This window comes from Ambystoma mexicanum, chromosome 1p (genome assembly GCF_040938575.1).
Source record: "Ambystoma mexicanum isolate Mex_15411 chromosome 1p, UKY_AmexF1_1, whole genome shotgun sequence".
Classification (NCBI taxonomy): domain Eukaryota; kingdom Metazoa; phylum Chordata; class Amphibia; order Caudata; family Ambystomatidae; genus Ambystoma; species Ambystoma mexicanum.
Window position 1 is genome coordinate 144755305 of NC_090921.1, and position 13680 is coordinate 144768984.

Below are 13680 nucleotides of genomic sequence, written 5' to 3' on the forward strand. Positions count from 1 at the left end.
TATTAGGGAAGAAATAGCTTATCTTTAGACCAGTGCACCCACTGTAATAGGGAATAAATAGCTTATCTTTAGACCAGTGCACCCACTGTATTAGGGAAGAAATAGCTTATCTTTAGACCAGTGCACCCCCTGTATTAGGGAAGAAATAGCTTATCTTTAGACCAGTGAACCCCTTGTATTAGGGAAGAAATAGCTTATCTTTAGACCAGTGCACCCACTGTATTAGGGAAGAAATAGCCTATCTTCAGACCAGTGGCCCCCTCCCTGTATTAGGGAAGAAATAGCTTATCTTTAGACCAGTGGCCCCCTCCCTGTATTAGGGAAGAAATAGCTTATCTTTAGACCAGTGCCCCCCCTGTATTAGGGAAGAAATAGCTTATCTTCAGACCAGTGGCCCCCTCCTTGTATTAGGGAAGAAATAGCTTATCTTTAGACCAGTGCCCCCCCTGTATTAGGGAAGAAATAGCTTATCTTTAGACCAGTGCACCCCCCCCTGTATTAGGGAAGAAATAGCTTATCTTTAGACCAGTGCCCCCCTCCTTGTATTAGGGAAGAAATAGCTTATCTTTAGACCAGTCCCCCCGCCCCTCTCTGTATATGGAAGAGTGATAACCCCTAGATACAAAGGCAAGAGCTCTTGCATAGAAAGGGGGATACCATTAGCTAAATTAGCTCCTGACCACTAGTGAATAGGATGGTCTTTAATGTCTCTGTTCCCAAATGAAGGCCCATAAGAGGGAAGAGTTGCTTCCCCTTTTAAGCCTTTGGTAATTTGAGCAATGAAATGATGACCTTCCCCAAACTAGTAAGTATCATTGTTAACATTCCTGTTGTGCTACACACCCTGGTCGCATAACAGCACGGATGTCATTCTGCATGAAAAACAGGTTCCCTTCCTGAGAGGCCCGTCTAGGATGTGTTTAATAAATTAGCTAACTGAATGAAGAAAGTCTCTCCCCCACTCAAGTCTTTCATAGTTCACAGAATTCTGCATAGCGTCTTCCTGCCTAATCAGAAAACCAGTGCAGGCTAGTTGGCTCCAATCTTTGTTGGGTAGACTCCTTTACTTACATGAAGTTAGGAGCAGGGCTTTCATTGTCATTCTGTACTTCACAGGCAATGTAGTCCTCTGGAAAAATGTGCTTGCTACAAAGGGTGTTTATCACTTCTCATTTGGTTGTGTTCTAAAGGACCTGTGCTAAACAGAGGTACTTTCTTTACCCCTATTAGGAAGGGAGTAAACAAATCCAATTTTGAGTCAACAATGGCATGTGCAAAGGTGGCTCTGTCTTTTCTTTTTTTTTTTTTTTTAGAAAACTCTGGATCCATCTGTTTGTCCCCACACATTCTAGAATTAAATCTTATAGACAGCAGGCTGGGCAATTCTCATTGAATAATGCCAGCCCCAAGTTATTGGCTGAGGTGAAGCTGAAGGCAGAAAGTTGGGGAAGGGCATTATCCAAAAGGATTGGCTGTATTCCGGCCATTTGGATTGCTTTAGAGGATGTCAATAACAACTCCATTACCCCAATTAAATATTATACCTGCTGTCGTCGCCTTCTCTAGAAGGGAACTAACATTGCCTACAATTATAAGCTGTTGCTAATCCGTTTTATCATAGGAAATGTGTGAGAGGAAGGTATCGGAAGAAACACTGTTTTAGCCTTGTTTAGACCGAGCCAACTTTGGTGTAGTCACTTCTTGAACATGGACAATGCAGTGCCAATGTTATAGGTCGGCTTTCTTGAGGGTTAACGCGCCACTTGGGCATCATCAGCGTAGTTCTGAAACTTGACACACACCTGAAGTGGAAATGCATGCTGCATGTGAACCTAAATCTGAAGCAGATCAAGAGACCAGTAGGATCTCCAAGCGACTCCACAGATAACTCAAGAAAACAAATTAGGAGCAACCTGATTTGATCCTGGATTGAAAGATATCTGAACATATTCATAGGTGTTTCATATACCTCCCTCTGCCTCTTTAACTGTAGATAAGTGTAGGTGGGAACTTTGAAGTTGCAGGCAAAGGGGTCAACCTTAATGGCCAGTCTGATTTTAATTTGAAAATGCAGAGCGGTCGTCAACATATGCTCCAATATTGTGGCTGCCCAATATTCTTTAAACATTATGTTACATTAGGGACATTCAAGTTATGCCAGCTCCTTCGATATAAATCACTCAGATTGAAGAGAGTAGGGTGGTGAAGTAGTCTCTCAATTTTATAACTTTTCAATTGGGAAAAACTAACATTTTCTCTCAGAGAGATTATGCTACTTTATGAAATTGGAAATATAACTATTCCCAATTGAAAAGTTATGAAATTGAGAGACTACTTCCATAAAAGATTGTTATTCACCACCCTACTCTCTCGAATCTGAGTGATTTATATCGAAGGAGCTGGCGCTCCTTGAATGTCCCTAATGTGACATAAGTGTAGGTGTGATCTAGGGTGTCGAAGGATATAGATCTTACTGTACAGGCAACAGAGCGCACCTCCTGAATGGTGTTTGAGGCACCGATGAGGATTGCCTCTGAGACTTTATTTGGCCAGAAACCCAATTGCCCCTCATCTTAAGTGTGGTGGGATTCCATAAATGGCTGAAGTTGGACCATTTCACAGATCATTATGGGTAGGGGGATATGGATCCAGCCTGGCACTCTTTGTCGGCAGTGTAATCCAGAGCTGTTTGAGTGGATCTGGTATAGAGCATTTCCTTAAAGGGAGCAGCTCATGAAGTTACTGTTAATTGGCAGTCGCGTCTTTGCATAGTCCTTGATAATGGTCGCTGGGCGTGGGAGCTGTGCACCGTTTGTGATATTACATTAATGGATTATTTCCCTAATGTTTTCAAGTGCTATTTCTCAGATTTACAATAGGTCAGGTTTTACTGTGGTAAAAGTCCTTGTTCCAGTGATCAAACCTTTCAAGATGGACACAGCCATTTTGATAACATTTTGACAGATTTGATCTATTTCAAGTTTATAGCTCATTATCCAAAGGGGGTTTGGTTAAGGGGCTAATTCAGGGAATGCGTGGAGTAACTGAACGATTTGTTTAAGGAATTACATTTTGGCCTGAAAGATTGCATTCCTGAATAATTCTCTATTATCCCTTAGATAAATAGGACTTTCTATGGAGCTTTTACTTGCCAAGGCTCTCCCTTATTTGCCCTGAGAGACAGTATAAGCCTTTACTGAATTGTATTGACGCTGCTTATCCTTCTGCAAGATGGATGGTGCAGCAAATGAATGAATTGAGCCTCCCTCTGATCTGCCACTTTATAAATATCTACTACAAAATGTACACAGTTCTTACAAGATTGTCCTTGTTGACCAGAGTATGTGCTTGGGAAACATACCAAAACTGCGACTCTAAAATGCTGACTGCGCTTTTACTGCCCTGCCGGCATTTTTGCATATGCCGACTTCCATTACAGCGCTCAAGTGGAGCGGGGCTTGCAGGGGTGTCCCTAGCTCTCCTTGGTGGCAGTAATGGGAGTCAGGGTTTGAAGGGGTGTCCCCCGCTTACCATTCCGTTAAGTGGGGGACAGGAAAAAGGCAATTTAAAAATAGGATCCTGCGGCGCCAGCATCGTCCCACGTAAGTGGGAAGAACTCACGCTGCAGGAGTACAAAGGTGTCAGCGGCGCATACAGAAGTGTGCCGCGGTAAAGGTAAGTGGGGTGGGGGTTGGAGTATTGTGGGGGAGTAAAGTGATCTATCTGATCACTGTGCCGTGCTGTAATTGGCGTCAACATTTACGCCGGCGCAGTTACGACGGTGCAGTGATTATATAGATTCTGTGCCTGCAGTGCTAATCAGATGTTCCAAGAGAGCTTGCCAATGACTTTAATGAGTTTCATATACAAGTGGGGCTAGGTAATATCCCTGTTGTGGCGTCTGCCCACTTCACTGAGGTAGGTATTTATAAATAAAATGTTGCGAGCAATATTGTCCTGGGCCCCTTGGTGATGGTTTTTCAGGTGAAACCAAAAATTAGATAATTAGCATGAAGGAACAATTATTATCGAGATACACATATTTATTAATTAGAAGAACACATTTTGTGGCATGGTATTCATAACTGTAAGTGACATTGAAGCGGCAGGAATTTTCTCATCATGAGTGCCAGTGTTTCGCTCTTAGCACTTTATCAAGGCTTTCGAATTATTAATGGCTGCTTTGGTACTCCTAATTTTGATAGTTCAAATCTCTTCAATGTTCTTGATGGTTTTAATTTCTGTGTTTTTTCTACGCTTTTTTGTTTCCTGATTCTTCTTAGGTTATCCCAAAAGTAGATGTTCGTTTCCTTTTTAAACTAGATATCTATAAATTAGATAAAACCTTTAACACATACATGTTCTTCCTTTTAACTTTTCAGCTCCCTGGATTATCCTTGCATGTAAGAAAAGTGAACAGGTGTTATTTGACTTTTAGTTTCAAATGTATTCACTTGTTAGTCTCCTCTAGAAACATTTTAATGGTACCATGTTGAGGTTGACTATCAGGTGATGATAGCCAGTCTCAAATGTGGCCTCGTTATAGTGGGTGGGATAATGAATGGGTTGCGTGAAATTAATATCTTAAAGACATAGCAAGTGGCTTTTATTAGGGGAGAAATGGTTAAACTTCAGAGATGACACCATGTGGCCCCATCTCTCAGAGGATATGGCCATGGTGCAATACCGCCACCACCTAGAGTTGTGGTATATGGGACCACAGGTACTCACAGACCTCACCAGAAGGGGCTTGGGGATGCTTTCAATGGTGTTCGGAGGGAAAACCAGTTCCATTGGTTGGGTCCCATACCTGAGGTCCCCTCCATTCATGATGGTCATCACGAGGCAAAGGTCGGTCTTGGTTTGGAAGGCGTAGGCCAGCATGACAATGAAACGGCTGTGAACCTTGGCCAGAATCCTCTTCTCCACGATAGCACCCTGCAAGCAAGAGGAACCAGACAGACATCAGAAACGCTACTAATGGGGAATATGATTGTCCAGGGGTACTGGAGCCTAGAGCAGCCTCCCCCAGACTGAGTATGTCCTCAAGCAGGTATCACTGGGGGGCCAGGCTCTCTCCACATCCCAGAATCAGAATTGTTTCCGGCCAGCTGTAAGACTTCAGTCAGCCTGCCTGGGTGTTTGTATTGCCTACATTGGGTTGCGGAGAACGCAAAGGAGTGGGGAGTCGACAACAGAGGATACTGCACACCCTTTGGTGACTCCATTATAAATGAACAACCTCCAGAACAATATTGTTCTATTATAAAAGCATACTCTTCAATACAAAAAAATACAAAGGCAGGGAAACAATTCATAAGTTTGAGTGGTTATGAGGGAACACAATGAAAATGGCTTAAATGCTTTGGTCAGTTATGGTACGCTGTGGCAGAAGCGCGCGTTGATTACCGTGGGCTGAATCTCTCCTGGATCACCACAGGACTTTGCAAGTTTCTGGTGGTGCACTGTCCAAGCTGCTGATCATGACACCTGATAGAGCCCAGTAGTGCCAACTCAAGGTCCTCATAAAAGTTTGGGTGGATTTCTATTGAGAAATACCCCCGTTGGGAATTACCACTACCACTGGCGGTATTTTTGAAAATACACCCAATTCCAGCCTTACCACTGCTGCCGTGGTAATGGTGGTGGCATGGCTGGTATACCACTGATGGCGTTCCAGAAGTACTGCTTGCAGGGTTTCGTGTCTTTTTTTCTCTCCTCACTTTGACAGTGGCATATGTTTTGTGTGCAGTAGTGTTTCGGATCATTTCTGTAAATTGTTTATACACAGAGGGTACGATTTTGACCCTTTTTTTTAGCACATGGAAAGGCGGTCAGAGGTTTGGCATCAGAAATGCAGGTTTTCACCTATTCCTATGTTGCTATATAAAAAGTGTTTCCCTTGTATTGAGGGGAATCACCCGCTCTTCTCTCTAGTACAGAAAAAATGTTTTTTTTAAAAATGTGAGAACTTTTTTTCTTCAATGTTTACCTACAGGGTGGAGGTAAAAATTGGGTGAATTTTCAATGTAAAAATCCACTTTAAAATCTGCTGGTATTAGAGTCTGGCTGTATTCCTTCGGAATATCGGTAGTGAAATGTATGCCTCCAAACTTGCAATGGGGAGGGAGTTAAAAAAGGCAGTGTTTTGCAAATGGTACCTGTTTTACCATTACCTGTGAGCCTGTTTCCAGGCCCTCAGTCTGAACACAGCTGAAGGGCAGCAAGACCTACTAACGTCCTGTTCTGCCGGTGAGGTTCCTGGGTCGACGACCTTTCGAGCTTCTTTACATTCGCGCATGTGGTTCACACCAAATGTCAATGTTTTTTTACAAGAGTTAGTTCTGGCTAGATTGCTAAAATATGCCTTTTGGCTCCTGTGAAATGTAGTCTTGGCCACAAATGGACAAGTGGGGGAGGTGGTGATCACTGATAGAACATGGGTGTGGGCGTCAGTATTTCAGTGGTGAAGCATCTAACAATATAATAAAAGGCCAGATGTATGTTTGTCCGATGCAGTAGCTTCGCCTGTTGTCACCACTAGAGGGAGCTGTTGACTTAAGATGCATAGAGACAATGCAAATTGGCATAGCATTGCCTGTTGTCACCACTATAGGGAGCTGTTGCCTTAGGATGCATAGAGACAGTGCCAATTGGCATAGCTTCACCTGTTGTCACCGCTAGAGGGAGCTGTTGCCTTAGGATGCATAGAGACAATGGCAATTGGCATAGCTTTGCCTGTTGTCACCACTAGAGGGAGCTGTTGGCTTAGGATATATAATGGTCCTAGTGTGTTAATGTAAACCTGCACTTTGGCCCGTGTACACAGGCTTCTGCACCAGTTCATGGATATTTGCCCCCAACCGGGCGAGAGATCGCAATAACGCTGTCGCGGGTTTAGGGGATTCAATGCCCAGTGAGTATTGCTTGAGGATTTGAGTTTCTAGTCGGCCCTTGAGAGCATGGCTGCGGATCTGTGGGTGACGGTTGGTAGCCTGTTCCTTATGATAGGGAGCGTGCAAAAGAATGTGGGTTACCTGTTTTTCTTGGTTTCTAGTCTGGTGATGGTGTGGCTTTGTGTGGGGGTGTTTGCTCCCCCAAAACCTCTCTGACCAGTAGGCCGGTGCTTGTGGCTATAGCTTTGACCCTGATGTGTGGGCAAGAGTGACACGTTTCTGTTAGAATAATGATGTCAAAAAAAGGAAATATTGGCTTTAAAGAAAGATTAAAAAGTGCAAATGTGCCTGCAGGGGGACTAAAAAGTTAGCACTTCCGTGCTGGTGGCGGCCTTGCATTCAATTTTCTCTTTCAGAACACAGTAAATACAGGCAAAACCGCCTTTACTCTTTACTTTTACTCTCTGTGTTGTAGAAAAGGTAAATATTGCCAGCAAATTACGCCTTACAGATGATATTTGCAATGGATTCCTTATCGACTGTACCTTACTCAACAGGTGCTAAATGCAGGCAGATTCCATATGAAGCTGTTTGTGTAACGCCAGCATGAAAATCCCATGCTGGCGTAAGGCCGAAAGTATGCGCAGGCGGAACTGGGAGTACGAAGAGGAAAGGTATTTGCACCCACAACCTCCTACTCTGCCCTCAAAACATTCGTAAAATCTCCTCTGAGCAATACAGCAAGGCAAAAGGTGCTTAGGTTTTACGCCTTGCTCTACTGCTCGTCTCATTCTGAAAAGACCCCCGTTACGAGCAAGACATTTGTCAAATTGCCTGTGTAAGACCAAAAAAGCTAGTGTACAGTGAAACCATATTCCAGTTTCCTGTAACTACAATTACCATCATATCCTGTCATCACAGGGGATGGTGCTACCTCTTAAGCTAGGAAAATTAGGAAAAGCAAGTGTTCTGCGGGAGCAGGCTCAGTAGACGAGAGCGCATTGGACCTTGGTCGCGCGATAGGAGCTTGGCCGGTGTTGGTTACCTGCTGAGAAATGTTCAAATGGGGCTAAGAGCTTACATTTAGATGTTTCTTCCTTGAGATGAAATTGATGTTTGGCGTTTGTTTGGATGATATTGACACACGGAAATGTATAAATCATAATGTACCAACGATCTTACTGTAGAGAAGATGTTTAAGCAAGTCTATTCTGTCTCCTGAGATGTTTGAGAGAAGAATTTGAATCTGAGAGTGCGGGGCGGGCAGCTTCTCCAAGGAGTTCATCTAGGGTTGGCACAAAGGGAGAGGTGGAAAACGTCACGTTGGGTAACAATCACCTTTGGTCATGAATGTAAGAAAGATGTGTGACCCAAATTGTGGCTCATAGAAGACATTTTCTGCATCTTCTTGAGGGCTCTCTGGCCGGCAACTTCATGCATCGTGCAGGATGCAGAGAGGGAAGCCACCTTGTGGCAACGTTCTCAGGTTTAAGGACACTTCTGGTTTTGGGCTTAAATGTGCCGCAACGACTTAGGAAAAGGTTGCTTTGGGCATCAAAATCGGATTTTGGTGGACGAAAGTCTGTTTTAATTATTATTTTATTATCAAACCTACGAAATACATTTTTGTATTTATGGGATCTGCACCGTTTCCATTAAAAATACTTAAAAATAGTTATCACAACTGAAATGCATATATGACTGGAAAGTCTCAGCCAATTGTGCTATAAATAGTTATTTAAATCCTTTTCAGATCTGTCCTAGTTTTCTTTTTTAATGCTACTAGAAAACCTATTATCTCGAAAATTATTTCTCTACCAACTCAACCTTCAATAAATCTGTTATCACTCCTTTATATCTGTTAATGTTGTGGGCGATCAGCAATACACCCGATACAGTAAACAGAGATATCATCGCTGGAACTAACATCAAGGGTGAATCGAAGGCACAATCAAAGACTTTCCACAAATATTGTAGGACCTGAGTTAGTTTATATAATTGCTCCAGTCCTAAAATATGTTGGCAACGGTGTTTAGTGCCTTTAAAAAAAGTCACTCTCGATGATATACCTTCGATGTGATAAAAAACAGGTCACCCTCAATGTTACTTCGAGCGATTATATCACATGGAAGCCACAATGCATACCCTTTCTTCCATTCAGACAGCCACTCATCCCTTCCCATCGCTTACGTTTTACATCTGGTAAAGGCAGCCATCTCTTGCAGTGTCTTTTGCAGCCGTGTGCACACATTTCCAAGAACTGTCCGAGTTAGAACTTGTTTTCACTCAGGACAAAGTCGCAAGGAATATGAGCAGCCCTCATTGGGGAAAACCCTCACTGTCCCTGCAGGACCTCTACTGTGGAGCAAGAGAAATCTATTGCTAAGTCTAATATCGAATGTGGAAATGGTCCTTGAGCCCTTGCAGAGGCATTGTATTAACTGGAGACATCCTCCTCTGCAGCAATTCCTGATCTAATGCTTTTCGGCACTGCCCGCTAGCAACCGCTAGCAACCGCTATCTAGCTATCAAAACATCAAGGGCGCATTATGAGTTTAGCGGATCTGCAGATAGCAAAGCTAGTTTTCCGTTTCTTAAAATCCGCTGTATTATGAGTGGCGGGTAGCGGTGTGATATGATCCTTTATTGGAGTTTGGAGGAGTTACTGATTCTGGATAAACCTCCATATTTGCCCATACTTATCTTCTACGTTGTAACATGATGCTGGAGTAGAAATGTTAGAAATGCCACTACTGTCATTGTTTTACTGCAGCACTATAGCTTTATTGAGACTTAAGTCTTCATTGGGTACGCTGAGAACAATTGCCATATTGCCTCTCTGCTAGCGGCCACAGTCCTGTTCCACCCAGGCCTCAATCTTCATGCCCTTATAACCCGCCAGGGCCGTCTTCACAACCTTGAGCTACCTTGCAAGTTGCGCCTCTTGAGTTGATTTGAACTGTGCCATGCTTAGTCTTGCATCCACCTGCACCGCTTTGGTTTCAGCCTTGCGTTCAGCTAAGCTACCCAGGGGTGAGTCAGGGGTATCTTAGTCAGATTATTAACTTAGTCCATGTGGTGATACGCCTTTACTCTCTTCTCCACCCAACCTCCTAAGAGTATGTTTCTCTTCTATGGGTTGCAGGACTCTCAGTCTGATTCCAGTTCCTCCGGATACCGCCGTATGCTATATTGCTAATTATATTATTTGGTTTTACCTCCTTGGGTTTCATGCCTATGAGGGTGCTGACTTTGTCCTCCAGTGTCTTTGAAGGAAGTGCACCTCTCCATTTCTTGTGTACGGCACAGACCCCAGGAGCATGACTTCTTTGGTAGCTTTAGCCTACTGGTGTGCTGCATTTTAGGAATAATAGGCCTCATCGCGAGTATGCCGGTATCCTGGCGGTAGAGCCGCCAGGATACCGGCATCTGGTACTTACCTTTACCGGCACCCGGTCCGGCGGCATTGTCGCCGGACTATGAATGCCGGCGGTACGGTGTAAGTCTCCATTCATGCAGTCCCATGGGATAGCAATGCCAGTGGAAGTAACAAGGGCTTTTTTGGCCGGTAGGGCGCCTGGCTTACCACTAGGAGGTAACCCAGGTGCCCCATCGGCAAACCCGTAGTCGGGCGGTCCGGTAAAGTGCCAGTATCCACGGATACCGGCAATTTTTTTACTAGACCGCCCGACTCGGAATGAGGCCCAATTCCACTCATGCATTTTTTCTTTGCAGAAAGCACCTTATACAAGGAAACAGGATCAGGACGAAGGAAGTCATGGCACTGAGTGAGGAAATAACAGGGGAAAGCAGAAATGGGATCCAAGTGGGGGTTTCTGGCAAGAGCTGTCAGGAACTGAGAATACTGGACGGGTTGGGGGGGCTGGAGGACCCTTTCTGCTGTTAACTTTAAGTCTGTGCTGTGATGCCGATTGTAACATATTGATTAAGGGCTGATCTCGCGCATTAACGCCCATCCACATTTTTAAAGTTAGTCTGCCAAATGATTGTATTAGCACCTTTCAGAGGGCCCATAGGCGGGAACGATGGAGAGGCAGGCCGCTCCCTTCACTGAGGTTGTAGGGCCGAGGTGCGTGCGGTTTGCGGCCTGGAAGAGGGTCGATTGGTTTTGTTGCCCCTGAATAGCCACAGAAAGAGCTCGAACTCCAATCTGATTAATGCTGGACCCACAAACTCAGCTGTGACTAATTTTACGCCCGAGGTGATTTGCTGAGATGCACAGAGAAGGAAACGCTCACACCACCCCCAAGTCACTTTGTTACTCAAGTGAGTCAAGGTGAATTCCATGGAGTCGCTAAATGAAGAGGTTGGGTTGGCCGTTAACATGTCTGTTGTTTGCTTATGAAACCGGAAGTAAGAGCGAATGAGTTTTTCGGCTGTTGTGGAGCACGCCCTTTGAGGACTCATTCTAGGAACCGCTTCTGGAGGCGTGGCCCGCATCCTTTGCTTTTCAGCTTGCTTCTTGCCGCTCTGGTCTCTCTGGTACCTGATGGTGCCCCCATAGGCTATTTCGTAGCCCCTGTGGCATTAGCCCTGTAAGGGCGCGCACGCGACGGGATGACGTTCACTTCGACGCATGATAGATTGTTTAGTGTAGCCCAAGGGGTTTATCTGATTGGCAGCTGTCATTCCAACAGATCGATTCACATGTTGATAATACTTGCCTCAATACTGTACCTGACAGGTGTTTCTATCTCCCAAATTATCTATTTCGGAGGGATATAAAGCTTAGTTGTCTTTGTCGGGGTTCCTACATTTGACCCCCTGGGTTTAATCCATGAATCAGAAGGGAGTGCCTAACTCGCTGAGCCATCAGGGCTACACTCAGGCCTAATGATTGGGAGGATACTTCCTATTTCCTGAATGCACCAAGGAACTGTTTTTGCCCCTGTTGCATAATTTAAATTTTGTCTCAGGTCAAGTTGGTCATAGTGGTGTCTTTGTCTATTAGGGGGCGCTCTTGCAAGATCTGAACCCCAACAGCCCTGAGCAGTGTCTTGCAAACCAGCATACTCATTAAAGGCCATCCTGTCCAATTTTTTCCTTTGAATTCTAGGGCTTGCAGTTTTTCTTTCCCGTTTTAAATATAGGAAAACGAAAAGTCCCAGATTTCCATGAAAAAAAACCTGGGATTTAAGGGCCTTCCTGCGCATAGCAAGGAGAAACACGAGAGCTCTGCATCGTCTACGTGCTGGTGAGCACCATCTAGTCTATGGGTGGACTATCAGTGTCTGTATTCCGCAACCCTGGCAATGCCATGCCGGGATTAATCCCAGTAGATTGTAAAAACAGATGGTTCATAGGAATCTGGAAAGCTTGCTCAAGGTTCTCGACTCAGTGTCTGTGTGCCTCAATCTACACGATGCCATGCTGGGTTCATCCTGGTCTGTGTGCCTCAATCTACACGATGCCATGCCGGGTTCATCCTGGTCTGTGTGCCTCAATCTACACAATGCCATGCCAGGGTTCTTCCTGGTAAATTGGGAAAACATGTGGTCTACAAGAGTCTGGAAAGCTTACTCCAGGTTCTCAACTCAGTGTCTGCATGCCCCAAAGCTGACAATGCCATGCCAGGGTCCATCCTAGTTTGTGTGCCTCAATCTACACAATGCCATGCCGGGATCCATCCTGGTAGATTGGGAGTAAAGGTGGTTTACAAGAGTCTGGCAAGCTTGCTCCAGGTTCTCGACTCAGTGTCTGTGTGCCTCAATCTACACAATGCCATGCCAGTGTTCATCCTACTCTGTGTGCGTCAATCTACACAATGCCAGGGTTCCTCCTGGTAGATGGGGAATAAAGGTGGTTGACAAGAGTCTGGCAAGCTTGCTCCAGGTTCTCGACTCAGTGTCTGTGTGCCTCAATCTACACAATGCCATGCCAGTGTTCATCCTACTCTGTGTGCGTCAATCTACACAATGCCAGGGTTCCTCCTGGTAGATGGGGAATAAAGGTGGTTGACAAGAGTCTGGCAAGCTTGCTCCAGGTTCTCGACTCAGTGTCTGTGTGCCTCAATCTACACAATGCCATGCCAGGGTTCATCCTACTCTGTGTGCGTCAATCTACACAATGCCATGCCAGTGTAAATCCTACTCTGTGTGCGTCAATCTACACAATGCCATGCCAGGGTTCATCCTGGTAGATTGGGAGTAATGGTGGTTTACAAGAGTCTGGCAAGCTTGCTCCAGGTTCTCGACTCAGTGTCTGTGTGCCTCAATCTACACAATGCCATGCCAGTGTAAATCCTACTCTGTGTGCGTCAATCTACACAATGCCAGGGTTCCTCCTGGTAGATTGGGAATAAAGGTGGTTGACAAGAGTCTGGAAAGCTTGCTCCAGGTTCTCGACTCAGTGTCTGTGTGCCTCAATCTATACAATGCCATGCCAGGGTTCATCCTAGTCTGTGTGCCTCAATCTTCACAATGCCGTGCCAGGGTTCATCCTGGTAGATTGGGAAAACAGGTGATTTACAAGAGTCTGGAAATCTTGCTCAAGGCTCTCGACTCAGTGTCTGTGTGCCTCAATCTATACAATGCCATGCCAGGGTTCATCCTAGTCTGTGTGCCTCAATCTTCACAATGCCGTGCCAGGGTTCATCCTGGTAGATTGGAAAAACAGGAGGTTCACAAGAGTCTGGAAAGCTTGCTCAAGGCTCTCGACTCAGATAAATTCAGTAACTTCTGCCACAGGCCTTTGTTGCCTGTTCATTGGAGGTAACTGGGGTTCGTGTTCGAAGACCACATTCATTTCCGGGATGGGGCCACCT

The 13680-nt window shown here is 44.9% G+C and overlaps 1 protein-coding gene across 3 annotated transcripts in view; it reads right to left on the reverse strand.

The window, feature by feature from the left end:
• The window catches only part of LOC138567267 (rhodopsin kinase GRK1-like), a 270406-nt gene that overhangs the window by 77996 nt on the left and 178730 nt on the right, over nt 1-13680 (reverse strand). For all 3 annotated transcript variants that reach the window (XM_069645312.1, XM_069645302.1, XM_069645321.1), the window contains exon 3: nt 4811-4938. In XM_069645312.1, coding sequence (XP_069501413.1) covers nt 4811-4938 — 128 coding nt within the window. The remainder of the gene's footprint in view (nt 1-4810; nt 4939-13680) is intronic.